Below are 18,942 nucleotides of genomic sequence, written 5' to 3' on the forward strand. Positions count from 1 at the left end.
TGTTGTTGTTGTTGTTAAAGTCCCACTTATGAGGGTTTCCTTTTCATTGCTTGTACATATTTGGGATGTTGACAACCACAAATTGCTCCTAAAAATTCCTCTTCAATCTCGTGGTAAGAGTCACTTATGTGTGTAAATTTAATCTTGAGCTAAGCTAACAGGCATTTTACTAGAAGTAATGAGAAACTAAAGAATGTAAAAAGGACCTAAAGCTGCACCTGCTAGGATAGAGACAGGAAAACAAAATCTACACATGTACAGTAATATTTTATATTTACCTGGCTGAAATAGAAAAAAATATATTTCTTAGGATTCCAGGGCCATAAGCTGTATACATTTGAAGCCATATAGTCAAGATTCAGCTTTAGTCCTACATTATGTTGTGTTAGTTCCAGGACACTTGGACAAGGATCAACATTCTACCCTCTCCCATGCCCTCCTAATAGAAGCCTTCTCTATATTCCCAACAGTTGGTATAGGCAATGTGTGTAACAATCACATTCTCTGTTGTTATCTACTGTATATGAAACTAAAGAAGTCTCTGTCACTTTAAACGAAAAAAAAAATATATTAATGGTCATCTGTAATTAAAAACCTCTAAATGCTCCATCTGGCAACAAGTCTGAACAGCCTTCAGCAGAATCTTTACATCACACCACTGTGCTTAAGGGTTCCTCCCAGCAGCCTCTGTGTCACTATTGACCTAGGACCGGCAGATAGAACCACAGTGGGTGGCCAGGGAAGAAGGTAATCAATACTCCCAGGAGTGCTGAAGACTATGCTTTGAGGCTGTATCACTGGAAAGCAGTGGAGTTCAAACTTCCTGCCTGCCAGAGAGATGAATATTTTGAGGCCTAATTTGCAGGAAACTTTTATTATTTATGTAGCACCCTACAGGGTAGGTGCTAGGAAAACGTATAGTGGGCCTTGGCTGCCTAACAGCAGAGCCATCATTTCAGCTGGGCTGTCATGTCTCCCAGGTGTGTCTGCTGAGAGGGGAGTCTCCCCACTGGCTTCATGAGAGCATTCTCATTGGGCAGTGGAGGAAATCCAATCAGAGATACATTCAGGTCTGTATCTACCCCAGAAGGCAGATTCGGATTTCTGGCAGTTGGTATATGTTTGAGGGGAACGCATGACGCAGCGTCTTTGGCGGGATCAGAGTCCCAGGAGGGAGAGTGCGGCTGTCTCTCCTCCTGTCAGAAGGATCAGGTGTCTCGGGTGGCTGCCTGGGAATCCAGAAAATGCTGAGTTGAGCTGCAGAGGGGATCCGGTGTACCGAGGACCAGTGGAGGAAGAGGGGTTAAGTTCCAGGAAAGCCTGCCAAGGTCGTGAGCACTGTGAACTGGGGTCTGCCAAGTGTAAAGGGGACCACTCCAGAGAAGGCTCCAGGGATCCAGGAGTCAGCTAGCTGTAAAGGGGGTACCTAGTCAGAGGACCCTGAAGTGTTAGAGGGGGGCGCCAGTGGTTGGGTCCTGAAGAGTCAGTGTACAGTGTGTAGTGTACAGAGTTAAAAGAGTTGCAGTGGCACAAGCAGTGACAAGGAGCTACCTCAGCCAGTGAAGGGCTGGGGGAAAGCTGTTCAGTGACTTTTGAGCTAAACTGAGTGTCAGGAGTCAAGTGTTCTACAGTCCTGGATCTTCTGAGTTAAAGAGGTTGTAAACTATTTTTTTTTTTCTTCTTCACCCTGCAAGAGAAACACATAATGAGCTAGTATGCATCGCATACTAGCTCATTATGAAATACTTACCTTAGAACGAGCCCCCGCCGTGCCGCCCGCTTAGCTGGATGACGGTCGACATGTCTAGTCGCCCGTTTTCCGGGATCGCGGCATCCGGCCATCTGATTGGCCGGAGCCGCGGTGACGTAACTCCCGCGCACGCGCGCGGGAGCCGACAGTCACGGCACGGGGCTCTGAAGGAACTGCACGATCGGTCGTTCCTTCAGAGCGCATGCGCCAGTGACGTCACTGGATGCATCTAAGGTAAATATCTCCTAAACGGTATACGTATGTTTAGGAGATATTTACAGTACCTATAGGTAAGCCTTATCATAGGCTTACCTATAGGGAAAAGTGTCAGAGGAGGGTTTACTTCCTCTTTAACGAATAAGTTAAAGTCGAAGTTCCAGCACAAGTTCAGCATAACAGTATCTTCAAGCGCCAGGAAGCGCTGGTCGGCATTCAGTTGGCGTCAAGACAGCACAACCGGGCATTTTTGTATAAAGTCCCAGTTAACCTAGTTGAGCCAGAGGAGTATCCCACTCATTCCCTTCTCCCATCCCCAAAATACAATAAAAAAAACCAACCAAAGATGCCGGAATGGTCATTGTCTCAATTCTCACACTTGGGCTCACAAATTAAATGTGTTGGAAGTGTCTCTGGTAACAATGACAGACCCACATCAGGCTCAAGGCCTGGAAATACTGCTACATTAAAAAAAAAAAGCAATAGGTTCTTCTAAATCACATCTAGACGAGTTGGCAGGTAATAGATGGTCTAGAGCAGGGTTTCTCAACCAGGGTTCCATCCAGAGGTTGCTAGGGGTTCCTTGAGCAATGAGCAATTTCTGCTTTTCAGCTTCTCAATGATCCCATTGATCTTTTTAGCCATCTGTAGGGGGTAATTCTTCACAGTATTCACAAGTGTAAGGAGCATTCTTCCCACTGACCATGACACTAATGAATCATGAGTTATAGATATAGTATTTTTTAGCAGGGGTTCCCTGAGACCTGAACGTTATTTTAAGGGTTCCTTTTTGTTGAGGTGAAAATTTTGAGAAAGGCTGGTCTATAGGGTCCTTATTGAGCTAAATTTCCAGGCCTAGCTATTGTTGGTGGGGCCAAGATGTGACCCTCTAAGTTATTCCACAGTTATACCCAGTTTGATAAATCTTACTGGTCTGAAGTATAAAATGTAATGCAGCAGTCATAAAACAACACATCTGTACACACGTAAATGTGTTCTCAGCTAATACAATTTTATGTAAGCTGAAAAGCTAATGGTTATCTAAAGTGGATTATATGTAATACATTAGACCACAGGTTATGTAAAAATAGACAATGTGCGCAAATATGTATAAACATCATGACTCACTAATCGAGAGACTCCAAAGCCTTTTACAGATATATTATTCATTTATAAATGCTAAATGCTATTAACTCTAATTTCCAAATTTACTCCACGATAAAGATATAAAATAGCATTGTGTTGTTTTTTTAATGTGTATCCATATTAGGAAGGTTAATGATTAAATGTCTCAGATGACGTGCATGTTATAATCTGCAGAAAAGAAAAATCATTTTCTTACCCCTTCAACATACTGTAGCATTCGGCGGGTGCTTTCCAGTGACTGAAAAAGAAAAAGATAGATACTTTTATCATAAGAAAGATACTGATAGAAATAAATGTTGTCATGACTTTATTTTAAACCAGCCTTACAAACAGATGAGGAGGGTGGGGTGTGTGTGTGTGTGGGGGGGGGGGGGGTTCAGTGCTTCTCTGGGCCACTGGAATGGTGAAAGAATCAGCAGCATCAATACTAGACAAGCTTAGGCAACACAGACAAGCGTATTTTTCTTTTTCTTGGTAGCCCCTCTGTAATTGTTTGATATTAAAAATGCCCCAAATAAGCAACAGTTTGGTAGATTTAAAGTATAAAAATAGGCTAAACATTTTTTTTTTTTCGTTTTGGATAGAGTAAATAACGGTTATAACCCCTGTCAGTTTTCTTTTACCCTCTGTGTCCCATCAGGGGGATTTACCTTCACTTTCTGTCCCATAACCAAAACAGGAAGTGAGAGGAAATTCCTGCGCTGTAGGGGAATCTCTTGGGACCATCCAGGTCACCAAACTAGTATCCCCATTGGAAGATTTCCCCTCTATAACTTTTCTGGGGACAACTCAAAATTTGGCATTTTCTTTTACTTTCACTTTGGATGATAACAGTAAACAAGGCAAATATAGAGGGTGCATTTCTCTAATAGGGGCAAAGACAGCAATAAAAACCTGATGTGTTCTAATTCCCTTTCACTCTATCCAAAACTAAAAATAAAGTTATGCATTTAGTTTTCATTTTCAGATCTACAGGAAAGTAAACAATCTATTTCTCTTTCTTAAAGACAAAGCTTCTGAAATATTACAAATGAATCTTCTTTCTTTCCCATAATTTCTGTTACTTCAGATGGGGACCTCTTACTTTGGGCTACCAAAGCAATCGAGTACTGTTCGTGATACTTTTTTTTTTGCACTAACATCCACATTTTAAAACAAGTTTTTGGGGTGTACCCCCCTTCTTCAAGGACGAAGCAGTACTAATACCAATACCAAATACCAAATACTAATACCAAAGGTTTTAGCAAAATGTTAACCCCTTTAAGACCGGAAGGATTTGCCCCCTTAATGACCAGGCTATATTTTGCGATTCGGCACTGCGTTATTTTAATGGACAATTGCGCGGTTGTGCGAAGCTGTACCCACATTAAATGTATGTCTTTTTTTTCCCATAAATAGAGCTTTCTTTTGGTGGTATTTGATCACCTGTGCGATTTTTATTTTTTGCGCGATAAACAAAAATATAGTGACAATTTTGAAAAAAAAAAAAAAGCAATATTTTTTACATTCTGCTATATGACATTCTCAAAAAAAAAAGTAAAAATCAAAATTTTTTAACATTATAGGCCAATTTGTTTTCTGCTACATATTTTTTGGTAAAAAAAAATTTTGGTAAAAAAAATTGCAATAAGCGTATTTTGATTGGTTTGCGCAAAAGTTACTAACTAACTACTGGTTTGCGCAAAAGTTACTTACTAAGTCTACTAATTACAGCACAGATTTATGTAATTTTTATTGTTTTTTTTTTTTACTAGTAATGGCAGCGATCTGCGATTTTTTGCGGGACTGCGACATTGCGGCGGACAGATCAGACCCCTAACTGAAATTTTTGAAACTTTTGGGGGTACCAGTGATATTACTACAGTAATCAGTGCTAAAAATATGCACTGTTACAGTAATAATGACACTGGCAGGGAAGGGGGTTAACCCTATGGGTGATCAATGAGTTAAATGTGAGCATAGGGGAGTGGTTCTAACTGTGGGGGGCGTGGCTTGTGAAATGACCATAGAGACATGTGATCCTATATAGAAGGATCACACGAACTCTGTAATCATGTCAGGGAGAAGAACGATTGGCTGTGTTTACAACAGCTGACCGTCCTTCTCTCTCAGCGGGGAACAATCGCGGGTGTCAGACGGCAATCGGAGTCACCTGACCCGTGCATTGGCTTCCCCGCTGCCGAGTGAAGGCGGGAGCGCGCCGCCAGCGGCCCCTAGCTTCCTGCGCGTGACCGACGTAGACCTACGTCGGTTTGCGCAGGAGAGCCACCCTGCTGCAGTAAAAAGAGTTTTGCCTCGTACACACGCAACGATTATCGGCCGACCGATCGTCCGACTTTTGTCCAGAGTGTTTTTTTGTTGGTTGGAATGTGCTCTAGACTGCACACGAATTTTCTCGGCCAACAAAATTCTACTTCAGTAGTGATGTCATGTGTTGGTTTGTTTTCTTTGTGTTTTTTCTACACTGAGCATGCCCAGACTTGCTCATCAGATTTTTCCCTGTCGAAATCTGTACTGACTGCACGAAAATCGGCCGTTGTGTTGACAGCCAACAAAAATTTTATAGCCTGCACACCATATTTTTTTCGGCCGAAAAGTCGGAGTTGGTTGTCGGAAGCATCATACTAACAAGCCGAAAATCGACAGATCGGACGTTGGCCGAAAATTCCCTACCAATTTTCGATGCGTGTGTACGGGGCTTTAAAGTATAACTAAAGGCAAAACTTTTTCTTTAGTTTTGGATAGAGAGGAGATGGATTAGAACCCCTGTCAGTTTTTATTGCTGTCTGTGCCCCTGTTAGGGAGATTCACCCTCTCTATTTGTCTTGTTTACCATTATCATTGAAAGTGAAAGTAAAAGAAAACCCAAAGTTTGGGTTGTCCCCAGAAAAGTAATAGAAGAGAAATCTTCCAATAGGGACACTAGTTCTGATGGCCCTGGGGATCCCCAAGAATATGCAGGGATTTCCTCTCACTTCCTGTTTTGGCTATTGGACAGGAAGTGAAAGTAAATCTCCCAAAGGGGCACAGATGGAAAGAAATAAAGTAACAGGGGTTATATCTCAAAAAATTGAAGTGTTACACATAATATTGCTTGTCTTGATATCTGCCATTCATGAGTGTTCATTATTTTACTCTATCCAAAATTTAAAAACAAAAAGGTTTTCCCTATAGTTCTACATTAAACCCAACTCCTGTCAATTTTTTTTTTCTTTTAAAGCCTAATTGAGCCCTCCTATTTTATTACTGTATTTTGCAGTCAAGATACACGTACAGTGATAAATGTGAGTTTTATTTACTCGTTTTTACTAGTTTTTTTTTATCAGTTTTGAAGCGAGGGTTCAAAAACCCTGTATTACCCAAATTGGAATGTCGAACCCTTGCTCTCACACACAAACTCTCCACCATGCCCCAGTGAACACTGTTCTAATCAACATCGCTCTCGCTCCCTGAGCAGTAGCAGTGTTTCGGGAGAGGGTATGTTACAGAGTTAAGCCGGCCATAGGCGATTCGAATCTCTGCTGGTTCAGCAGGGACTGGCTGAAATTCAAACCATGTATGGGCAGGCCTCAATGTACCTAAATTCATCGAAACTATCAACTTGAGTACAACCAGCCTGTCGGATTTTACATGCGATTATTGCTAGCAACCATTACAGCTGCTAGCAATATTTACTGTGTTCTCCTGGTGGGGACGGCTCCCCTTGCCAAGAGAACACAATGGCTCCGTGGGAGAGATTCCCCATCAACACTGACTGTGTTGATGAGGGAATCGAGTGATTTTCTTTCCTACAACTAGAAAGAAAATCGCTATATCTATTGCCAGCATGAGACTCTCCTCTGTTCTACCTGCCTGGTTGCATCACAGTAATGAATAAAGAGGGTTCAGCTGTGCTTTATGTTTTGTAAAGATGGAACCTGTCAGGTTTTCATTGCTGCTTATGACCCTGGTGTAAAAAAACAACTAACAGAGATTCTTCCTCAGTGCCAGTTCACACTTATGCGATCACAGACATTGCATATGATTCGGAGCGCACTGCTCCTAAAATCACATGCGATTTCTGTGCGGTGCAAATTCAGCCATACAGTTTGTATGGCTGAATTTGCACCGCAATCGCAGTTAACTCGCACAGGACCCTTTTTTTGGTCCGCAGCAGAATTGGATCACATGGTGGTTCACACTAGTGCGATCCGATTCTGTGCGAACTGTCAGATTGCACTGCGATATGCGATCTGATCTGGGGGTGTCGTTAACTTTAAATTGACACCCCCAGCGTATCGCATATGGCAGTGTGAACTGCTTGTTTTGCGGATGCGATGCGGGAACACGCTGTATATTTCGCAGTGTTCCCGCATCGCAATAGTGTGAACCGGGACTCACACACTGTCTGAATGCCAGAACAGTGCATCTGATAGGATGCAGTCACTGTTCGGCTGACAATTTTCTACCCAGCTCAGTTTTTTGATCGACTTTCGTTGAGCCGGATGGTGCTGATCAATCCATGGATCGAATATCAGACAATCCAGCAGAAATCGATTTAAAATTGAGCCATGAATGGTTAGCATTGATCCCCACCACACTACTGAACTAGAGACATTCTTTGAGGGAGAAACAAAAGGAGCCAAAAGAACCTGAAAAGTGAAATTCATGTTTAGCAAACACATCCCTGCCTATGTCATCCCGCTTCACCTGCCACATGTATAGAGCGTGTTGTATCTATCTATTTACATCAAACAGCTGGGAAGAGACAGATGGAAGAGGAGTCAGGTGAGGGTTGGGAAAGAGCTGAATGACACACTGCACATACAATAATGAACACTCATGAATGGCAGATATACACACAAGCAGGATGGTGTGTAAAGCCCCGTACACACGTAGCGATTGTCGGCCGAACGATCGGCCGTCTTTTGTCCGGTGCTGTCCTGTCGGTTGAGAAGTGCTAAAGACTGCACACGAATTTTGTTGGCCTACAACAGCCGACTGCAGAAGTGATGTCATGTGATGGTTAACTTTCCGTGTGTTTTTTCTTCTCTGAGCATGCCCAGTCTTGCTAATCTGCTGTTTGTCGGCCGAATTCTGTACTGACTGGCGAACAATCGGCCGTTCTGGTGTTGGCCAACAAAAATTTTAAAGCATGCACACCAGATTCTGTTCGGCCGAAAAGTCGCAGTCGGTTGTCGGAAGCATCATACTAACAAAACGACAATCGGCCGATCGGATGTTGGCCGAATATTTACGGCCGACAATCGCTACGTGTGTACGGGCCTAACACTGCAATTTTTTTAGTTATCTGTTATTGTAATAAAAATAATTTAAAGGATAAGTTCACTTTCTCAGGAAATCAAGCTATGTCGTCTGGAAGCCCCAGTGTACTGGAAAAAAAAAACTGCTCTGCAGTATGGCATCCTTGGAGTGAACAAACTTCCGCATTTCAAACTCGCATATGCGCATGCTGGAGTTTGCAATGTGGAAGCACAGGTTTAAACCTGGAAGCCGAGAGCAAGATCACAACATTCAGTGCCGGTTCACACATATGCAATGTGAGACATCGCATGTGATTCGCACCGCACCGCACTGCTATGCAAATCACATGCGATGTCTGTGCGATGCAAATTCAGCCATACAGATTGCATGACTGAATTTGCATCGCATTCGGACCAAAGTCTCGCAGGACCCTTTTTTTGGTCCGCACCAGAATCGGAGCGCATGGTTGTTCTATCGTTCGCACTGCGATATGCGAAATAATCTGGGGGTGTCTTTAACTTTGTATTGACGCTCCCAGCAGTTCGCATTTGGCAGTGTGAACTGGCTGCAAGTCGGGTGCGATTCGGGAACCCGCAGTGGATTCACAGGATTCCCGCATCACACCAGTGTGAACCGGTTCTCAGGCTGGGTTCACACTATTGTGATGCGGGAACCAGCGTGATTCCAGTGTGGGTTCCCACATTGCTGGTCTCTGGCAGGCAGTTCCCACTACCCTATGCAAACTGCTGTGGGTGTCAACACAAAGTTAATGACATCAATGGGTCGCTTCGCAGATCGCAGTGCGAACTGCCAAAGGGTGCAGGAATCGGATCGCATGGCTGTGAACACCTATGCCATCTGATTCCAGTGCAGACCAGAAAAAAGGGTCCTGCAGCATTTTGGTGCGAATGTGATGCACATTTAGCCATACAATCTGTATGGCTGAATTCGCATCGCACAGACATCGCATGTGATCTGCACAGCAGTGGAGTGCAATTCACATGCGATGTCTAACATCACAATAGTGTGAACCCAGCCTTAGGGCCGAATTCACTGAAAATTCGCACTGCATCAAAATCGCAACCTGCTCATGCGAACTGATTGCGGAGTGTATGTTACGTTAATGACACCCCGCAATCAGTTTGCAAAACACAGCATGATTTTCTAAACACCCATGTGATCCGATTCGGGTGCGAACAAAAAAGGGTCCTGCACGAGTTTGGTCCCAATGTGATGCAAATTCAGCCATACAGTTTGTATGGCTGAATTCGCATTGCACAGACATCGCATGTGATCTGCACAGCAGTGTGGTGTAAATCACATGCAATATCTGGCATTGCATTAGTGTGAACCGGCCCTTAGAGTGTCCCAGTGTCCTCAGTGAGAGTTTTTTAGGCAGGCTTTGGAGATGGCCCTTGTGGCCCAATAGTAAGGCTTTTTAAAAAAGGACAATATTGGAAAACTACACAGCATTAAATTGAGGCACCTAGATAGCATTGTCCTTTTTAGTAATTAGGTCTATTGATTACTCTGGCTTATTACTAGTTTACGTATTGTAAAGGTGAAAAGTCATATCAGGAAAAGTCAATAGGTGTTGATAAAATGGTCTCTATGGCCCAATCAGATTTTTAATTATTTAACAGACATGTTATAGGGACAGTTTGTCTTTGTTATAGGCAAAAGACCATTAAAAATTTGGTTTATCATATGTCCAAGTGAACCCATGAAGACAGAAATAACACATTACTGGTTTCTTTTTAAAGGTGCAAAATTACGGAATGTCATCTAGATCCTAGGGAATCACTGATTTGAAACATGGATATGAAATAGAAGTACAGACGTGTACTACTTTACTGGCTACATGCTTGTTTTAGCCAAATACACAACAGTTGCGGAAGCCAAGTTGATGATGATGACAGCCCCTATATTTGCACCTTCAAATACAAGTCAGTGATAACGTCTCCCATATTTTTACCTTTATCCCAAGAGAGTTCCTATAGTCATAGCAGCAAATGCAGCAGCTATGGGTATAGGCCCAATGACTTACTTCTCTAGAACCAGCTTGTTATAACATTTTCCCTTGATCAGTCCCTGCTGCCAGAATACAATAATATAATGGGCGGGATTCCTCCATCCACCTCACTTGTATGTATGGAGGAATCTGTTGTTTCTTTGTATCATCCATGTATGGCCAGCCTTACAAAAACAGAAAGTCCTGTGCATGATATGACTGTGCTCAGCTGTAGACAAGTACCCAGTGTTCATGGCTATAAGTAGGGGTGCATTGGCCTTAAAAAATCTTATGGGCTCATCTAAAATGTAATATGGTAAAGGAGTCTGCTATCAGGCCCATAAATTAATGCCCTGTACACACTATCAGATTATCTGAAGACTTTTGTCTGCAGACTTACCAAAACCATATAATATGAGGTCAAACCTAAACACTTTCAATTTGTATGCAATCCGGCAGGCCCTTGCACTACATAGAAAAGGTAAATCTGAAGACAAAAGTCTTCAGATAATCTGATAGTGTGTACAGGGCATAAGTCACTGATCACCAATGCAAGAAGCAGCAAAGAAAGGTCAATAACTGGTTGGCAATTTGGGAGCCCAATTAAAATTTTGCTATGGGTCCTTTGATTTGTACTGACATCCCACCTCACGTGTTCACTTTCAGTCCCTATACTCTAAAGAACCGAATGAATATGTGAATCCATGCAGGCATTTAGCTTCTCTTGGGAAAGTATTCCATCTGGCCTGTGCATGCACAATAAATAACCTACAGTATATATTCTAATGGGAATGCTGTTGAATATTGGCGTTGCTTTACTAAAGGCGGCACTATTTGCAAGGGAAGTCCCTCTTCGCAAGGGGATTTGCCCCAGGGCTTAGTGAAAGAGGTGAATCTCTGTTGACTTCCATTATCCCATCATACCAATTACTGGTATTCTTTGCAAAGTTAAACCTCACAACATTCACCAGGTTCTAGGGCAAATTCCCTTCCAAAGTAAAAAACCTTTTTCCCTTCAGCAATTCACCCCCATGGTCTCAATAGTTGATGGCCTTCTCATAGAAACAAATAAAGTGCAATTGTACAGTAAAGTGTACAGAAAGCATTCTGTGTAGAGACTGTGCAGATCCGGTGACCTCAAGGTGAAGGTTTTCATTGAAAATCCTAACTCAATTGTGGCTAGGAAGAAGCAGTTACAATAGAAGCCTCTATTGGTATTAGTTGGTTACAACACTTTAAGGCCCCTTTCACACTATCCGTCCGTCGGACGGATTCCGTTTTTCTCAGCGGGGGATCGAGCCGCCGATTCCCCCCGCTGAGCAGGAGGATGACAGCTGTGTCTCTGCGCTGTGTGCGGAGACACAACTGTCAGTTCCCCATGCATCTCTATGGGGGAAATCGGATGGGAACGGACCGTCGGTCCGTTCTCATCCGATCCGCTGGACAGATGGAAAATAGGGTTTCCATTCCGCTGACATCCGATCCCCCATAGAGATGCATGGGCGGACCATTCAGATCCGCAAAAAAAAACAGACAGGCGGATCTGGACGGTCCGCCTGTGTGAAAGGGGCCTAACATTGTAGTTTTGTTAGTTGGTGGACTTCAGAACTGCATGGAATACTCTGGGTTTTCAACTGAGTTTTTAACTTTGTTCCTACTAGTGTGACTCAGAGTGAGACTTTGATGCAGCTTTACACTCTGGCACTCAAGTCACAAGAAAGTCACATCAAAGTAGAGCAAGAACCTTTTCAAAGTCGCTACAACATTAAGACGCATAGATTGTAATGGTTGCCATTTAAATCAACGGGCTGCAACTTGTCATGCGACTTTATGTGTCCACAGTCCCATGACAAGTCCCACTAGTGGGAAGGCAGCCTATGGTCTCCATGGATCATGGACAGGTAAGTGTCGCTCAGGGGTTGCTGAGGCAGGACACACACATTTTTGGGATAACTACTGTATATGAAAGCAATGCCGTCTTAATCCAAAACTCGTTTTACCAACCAATATCCCTGCTCAGGGCCGCTGATAGGGGGGGGGGCCACCAGCCCTCTTGTAGGGGGCCCGAGCTCACAGGGGGGGCCCACACAGAGAGGGGGATTAGTGATGGACAACAAATACAGAAATCTTCCTCCAGCACCTGAATCTGATCTCTGTCCCTCTCCCTGCTATCAGCTTTTATCTGTTGAGAAAGAGACAGTTGTCCCTCACTAATCCCCCTCCCAGCACTTATCTCTGCTCAGGCGTTTATTTGTAAATTGTAACTTTGTTTCTCTCTCTCTGTCTCTCTGATCACTGAGCTCCAACTGCCCAGCCTGTATATTTTTCTCATCTCATCTTTTTTATTTAACATAGTTTTTTTTTTTAGATTTAGCAGGAATTATGCGAGTTATGTTATATTTGTGTCTGCTAATAGTGATTTTGTTGTAATTTTAGCTAAATATATCTTTAATATTTTCTTGAGGGGGCCCTGCCAGGTAGTCTGTACGGGGCCCCGCGATTTCTAACAGCAGCCCTGTCCCTGCTTGACATGAAGGCAAGCAAGATATTTTTCAGCAAAATCTTTGAAGGAATTTTGTACTGTGAGAAAAACAGACTGCCATTGCCTATGTGTGAGTCGCTAAGTTAGAGTAAAGCCCCGTATACACGTAGCGATTGTCGGCCGTAAATATTCGGCCGCCGAACGATCGGCCGATTGTCGGTTTGTTAGTATGATGCTTCTGACAACCGACAGCGACTTTTCGGCCGAACAGAATCTGGTGTGCAGGCTATAAAATTTTTGTTGGCCGTCACCAGAACGGCCGATTGTTTGCCAGTCAGTACAGAATTCGGCCAACAAACAGCAGATTAGCAAGACTGGGCATGCTCAGACAAGAAAAAACACACGGAAAGTTAACCATCCCATGACATCACTTCTGCAGTCGGCTGTTGTTGGCCGACAAAATTCGTGTGCAGTCTTTTGCACTTTTCAGCTGACAGGACAGCACCGGACAAAAGACGGCCGATCATTCGGCCGACATTCGGTAAGTGTGTACGGGGCTTAAATCTAGAGATTAAGAGTTCTGGCTACACTCTGCCTTTACTTGCTGCATACTTGTTCTGGGTCAGTGAGTCAGAAGCCTGAAACAGACCAGCAACTAGAATTTTAAAAATGTCAATGGTGACCTAAGGTGGACATAAGCTGGCCATACCTTTTATTTCTTCTATATATGGAAGCTAGAGGCTATAATAATAAACCAGTGTATGTACCGAAAGAGAAGTCATATAAAACATAACACTCACCTCATCGGCCAGCTGGTCTGCACGCCGTTGCATCTCTTCGAGCTCATTGCGCATGTCAGCGTCGTCAGCCATTGTGATTGGATGTGTGTTTTGGGGTTGGGGAACTTGAAATGTGCAACCTCAGACCTGTAAAGTAACAGAGATAAATACATTTTTATATTTAAAAATCAACAATCATGTTAGAAGATATCCTTAATTGGTAATAAAGCAATGTATTTAAGAATACACTGTACATAGGATGTGGTGAACTTCTATCATTAAGGAGTGTAGTTCCCAGTTGTTTTTATGACTACGGTTTGAAACTGATTGACCAATTGCGGGTGGAATTCCCCTTACTAAAAAATTGTTACTATTACTATTTACAGCTTCATCATGCTTTATATTCAAGGCAGACCTTCTACCATACTCTTGGTCGAATCTAGTTTCCCTCACTCCATTTTAACTGAACCTGAAAAAAAAGGTATTATATATTGGATCGGAGTGTAGCTAGAAAATATTCACATGGCTGTTCATCAATCCAAACTGCATGTAACAATATGGGGTAGTATCCAGGATCACCCTTAAACTTATAATTATACTAAAATAAATAACTGACACCACACCTTTCTTTTTGTTGGAATAAAAATTTTTTAGGCCGCGGCCATTTATTATTTGTAATAAAAACATAAATAAATATTTAAAATATAACAAATATGAAACACTGTAAGCCACCCGATCACCAAGATCCGGGTGCCATTAAATGACACATCATCCAAACTTTATCCATATCAATTCTCAAATATATACACATATTGTCCCCCTTTGCAAAACAAAGGTGACCCTCAAATAATAAATTTAGCCGCGACATCCAAGGGAGGGGGGGGGGGGGAGCTGAGGTTCAATCTTCTTGGTCTTCTTAGCGATGACTGAATGACAAAAAGCGGCAATGAGCCCCCTTAAATAGCCCAATTCTGAACCAGAACCGGCCGGTTTATGGCTCTGAGACCTCTAAATTGAGCGGGAAGATGACTAACCCGCAAAATCTCCCTAGATACAGGGCTAAGTATTGGGCGGGAAAACCCCGCAGTTCAAAAATCTCCCTAGATACAGACCTCTAATGAGCGGGAAAATAGACTCAGGAGTGCCAGGTCAAAGTTCAAATGACCTTTATGACCCAGGCCTACCTCAGCCCATACCTAGCACCTACTTGTATTATTCAATAGGCCTAAACCTAACTATAGAGAAACTGCCCTGTTAACTACCCCATGGGGAAAATAGGGGCAAAAAATATGCCCATTTTCCTTACATTCTGTACATATAGCACTACTCCCTTGGTGTTTTTACCTCAGACAAGAATCAGTCCAGTATCTTTGGTTTTTATCTTTTATTTGGAACTTGGCTAGGAGAAGGGAATGAGTGGGATACTCCAACTTGTATGATCTATGCACAATAGGCTGGGATGGCTTGAATAAAGCTGAATAGCGCTGAGTAACGCTGAATAAAGCTAGTCACGGCTAGGCCGATGGTTCACTTTACCCTTGGTTGTGAAGTAGAATGAAAAGATTCCTGAGGTAATCTGTATCCTGAGGCAAGCTGAATCCTGAGGTAAACTGTATTGCTGAACAACTTCAGGGCCCTTCCTGGCACCCCCTTTATCCCTAATGTTCAGGACTTAACTACACGGCACCCCCTTTTCTGTAACACTCTGTGTGAGCTGGCTCCTTGATCCCCTGACTTCTCTGGAGTGGTCCCCACTCCTAGGCAGACCCTTTAGGCAGATCCCTCAGTACTCACAATACTGTTTTTCCCAAGCTGATTGAGCCAACAGCTCCACTGGTCAGCACACTGGATCCTCTGCAGCTCAGCTCCACACTTGGTTGCTAGGCCGACTGCCTGAACCACCTTCCTCACACTCAGGTGCTCTCCACTTCTATTTCCAATCCCATCATGCACCTCTCCAGGTGTCAACCCACTGGGACGGTTACAAAAGCCTGTGTATCATTGGCTAGGTTTCCTCCACTGTCCAACAGACCTTCCTATTGGACGCAGCAGGGACACTCCCTCAGACCAGATAAATACACACTGAGCACACTGAGCAGGCCTAACTAAAGATCAAACTCCTCTGATAAGCAGATAAAGCAATTATGGTTTTCCTGCTGCTTTCCTGTTAAGAAGAAAATGCCAAACTATATCTTCTATCCAGCACCTGACTACATACAGATCAAGCAAAACTGAAGACTCTCAGACCATATTGTCCACAGATCGTATGATCTTTATTGAAAAAAAAGCAGTGTGGATCAAGAAAAAAAAGAACACATTATGGCTGCTAGATGAAGCTGATGAGCATAATTTTCTTTCCTATGATACTTAGCGCCATCTAGTGACCATAAAAGAGTAGTTTCCCCATTCACACTTTAGTTTGCAATTAATATTCGATCTGCAGGAATCATACCCTGAAAACATCAGATTTTGCCCTATTCACAAAAAATTAATTTACATGCAGTTTCAATGGACAAACAGATATGCAATTATTTTATACATACAATGAAAAAAACTAAACAAAACAAAAAAAAAACAACAAGCTAGTACTGTAATGACTGGTGTAAGACACATTTAGTTGAAAGAAAAAATAGTCCTGAACAAAATATATATATATATACACATTATACACTGTCTTATTGACAACCTGTATATTGCCCCATGAAAAATAAGTCACCGTTAGTGCAGGTGTCTAGGAAAGGCTGATTCTCTTTTATCAGGCAGTTTACCTACATGGCATTAAAAAGACAAATGGAGAATATTTTTGTAAATATTTGAACAAAAAAAAAAAAATAGGTGATGATACGGAGTGTGCTTGACAGCTGTGCTAAGGGTAAACATTGGTGAACAATGTATGCATCTCTAACTGAATCTCCTGGACCTGGGGCTATAAACGGTGCTATGGAAGTTTACGGTGGATGGACCTGCTCTATAAATAATGCAACCCCTCTGTGTGATGATAAAAATAACACTTTAATTATATCTCAGTGAGATCTGCTAGCAAGCAGTACCTTCATTAATTATGCTGTACAGTGCTAAATGAATTTACCTCTATGCAAGGTTCAGTGATATTCATGTGCATCAAACATTTTAATAAAGTTAGACATAACTTAACCACTTTAACACTGGATGGATTTGCCCCCTTCCTGACCAGGCACTATTTTGCGATTCGGCACTGCGTTACTTTAATGGATAATTGGGCGGTCGTGCGACGCTGTACCCAAATAAAATTGATGTCCTTTTTTTGGCACAAATAGAGCTTTCTTTTGGTGGGATTTGATCACCTCTGTGATTTTTAAACAAAAAAAGAGCGACAATTTTGAAAAAAAAAAAAAAACAATATTTTTCATTTATTATATGACATTCTCAAAAAAAATGTAAAAACCAAATTATTTTAACATTTTAGGCCAGTTTGTTTTCTACTACATATTTTTGGTAAAAAAAAAAAAAAAAAAAATCGCAATAAGCGTATTTTGATTGCTTTGCGCAAAAGTTATTGCGTCTACTAACTTCGGGAAAGATTTATGTCATTTTTATTGTTTTTTTTTTTTTTTTACTAGTAATGGCGGCGATCTGCATTTTTTTTGCGGGACTGCGACATTGCGGCGGACAGATCAGACCCATGACTGCCATTTTTGACACTTTTGGGGGAACCAGTGACATTACTACAGTAATCAGTGCTAAAAATATGCACTGTTACTGTAATGAATGGACTCACAGACCAGCGGCTTGGGAGTGAGCCTGTTAGGGTGCCCACATAGCAAGCTGCTTGCTGTGGGGGCACTTGGCAGGAGGGAGGGGCCAGGAGCGCTGGGGCGGACCCTAAGACGAGAAGATCGGCGCTTCTCTGTGAAAAAACACTGCCCAGAGAAGGTGAGTATTGTTATTCTTAAAAAAAAATTATATACTTTATATCTGCCTTTCAATCAATGAACTCGTTAGACAAAATCTATTCTTAAAGTGGGCTCCCCCTGCATTGAAAGGATTAAATGCTTGGTTAAGCTAGAGCTGCTGGAATAAGGTGTATTACTTACCCTGTCCTTAGGTGCAGCAGCTCCAGCTCTGTTCTCTTCCAGGCTGTGGGTGATACCTCTGCATCATGACATACAATGCAAAGCTATTGCCCTGCATTGTAGGCAGAGGAGAGAATGCAACCGTGGCAGAGTGCCTTAGAGAGACGACAGCCCAGGACTGATCACATGGATTGAGGGAGCCTACCAAAGCCAGGGATGAGGTAAGTATTATACCCTATATCTGCACTCCCAGACTAAATGAGCATTTAACAACTTGGGCACTGTAAGAGTAGATTTTGTCCAATTATCTTTGAGTTCAGCATTAACGAAATTATATCACAAAAAAAGTTTTATGCTGATAACTGAGTGGTTGACACAAGTTGAACTCTGAAATAAGCAAAAATTGTCTAAATACAAGAGATGTGTATGCCTAATGAATCTTGGTGCACTTTGTGTTTTTCTTCCAGATCTGTGCAGTAATCCAGTGTGACCATTTCACTCTGTACAGGAATTTCCTGTAAATAAAGACCGATCACTGCTGATCTCTCTCCTTGTGCAGGGTGACTGGTCTTGTCTCTGCCCCTCCTGTAGTTTTCTACAGCCAGCCTGTACTGGATGGGCTTGCTGAGTCCCTCCCACAGCATTGCTTTCTGCACAGACCATGTATAGCGCAGTGATGATGTCACTGCTACTTTTACAAAGCAACATTTGTGCTTGCAGAGGTGCACAGAAAGTGGAATTTCAGTGTATTATTTGTGGCTTCTGAGGGATATATTTAAATTTGTTTTTGTGCCTGGAGTTAGGCTTTTAGGCTTCGTACAGACTGCTCCTTTAGGCAAAGTTACAGGAGAGATGCAGCTTAAAAAAACACAGTAAGGGTCCTTTCACACGAACAATCTGATCAGATCCGCCTGTCAGTTTTTTAGGCGGACCTGATCGGATCCTCCATGCATCCCTATGGGGCAGCGGATGTCAGTGGAGACATCTTCGCTGACACCCGGTGTTCTCCGATGCGATCCTGTCAAAAATCTGGACGGATGGAAACCCTATTTTCCATCCGTCCAGCGGATGGGATCGGATGGGATTGGATGAGAACGAACCGTCTGTCGATTCCCCCATAGAGGAAAGCGGGGATCTGACAGCTCCATCTCCGCACACAGATCGGAGACGGAGCTGTCATTAGCCTGCTCAGCGGGGATCAGCAGATCGATCCCCACTGAGTAGAACGGAGTCCGCCGGCGGATGCGGACCGTGTGAAAGGG

General features: G+C 42.8%; 1 protein-coding gene across 2 annotated transcripts in view; it reads right to left on the reverse strand.

The window, feature by feature from the left end:
- SNAP25 (synaptosome associated protein 25) overlaps positions 1-18,942 on the reverse strand; it is a 222,448-nt gene that overhangs the window by 92,570 nt on the left and 110,936 nt on the right. For both annotated transcript variants that reach the window (XM_082252321.1, XM_082252320.1), the window contains exons 2-3: positions 13,650-13,775; positions 3,309-3,350 (exon numbers count right to left, since the gene is read on the reverse strand). In XM_082252321.1, coding sequence (XP_082108447.1) covers positions 3,309-3,350; positions 13,650-13,721 — 114 coding nt within the window. In that variant the 5' untranslated portion in view covers positions 13,722-13,775. The remainder of the gene's footprint in view (positions 1-3,308; positions 3,351-13,649; positions 13,776-18,942) is intronic.

This window comes from Pelophylax lessonae (genome assembly GCF_965119305.1).
Source record: "Pelophylax lessonae genome assembly, chromosome: 3".
NCBI lineage: Eukaryota > Metazoa > Chordata > Amphibia > Anura > Ranidae > Pelophylax > Pelophylax lessonae.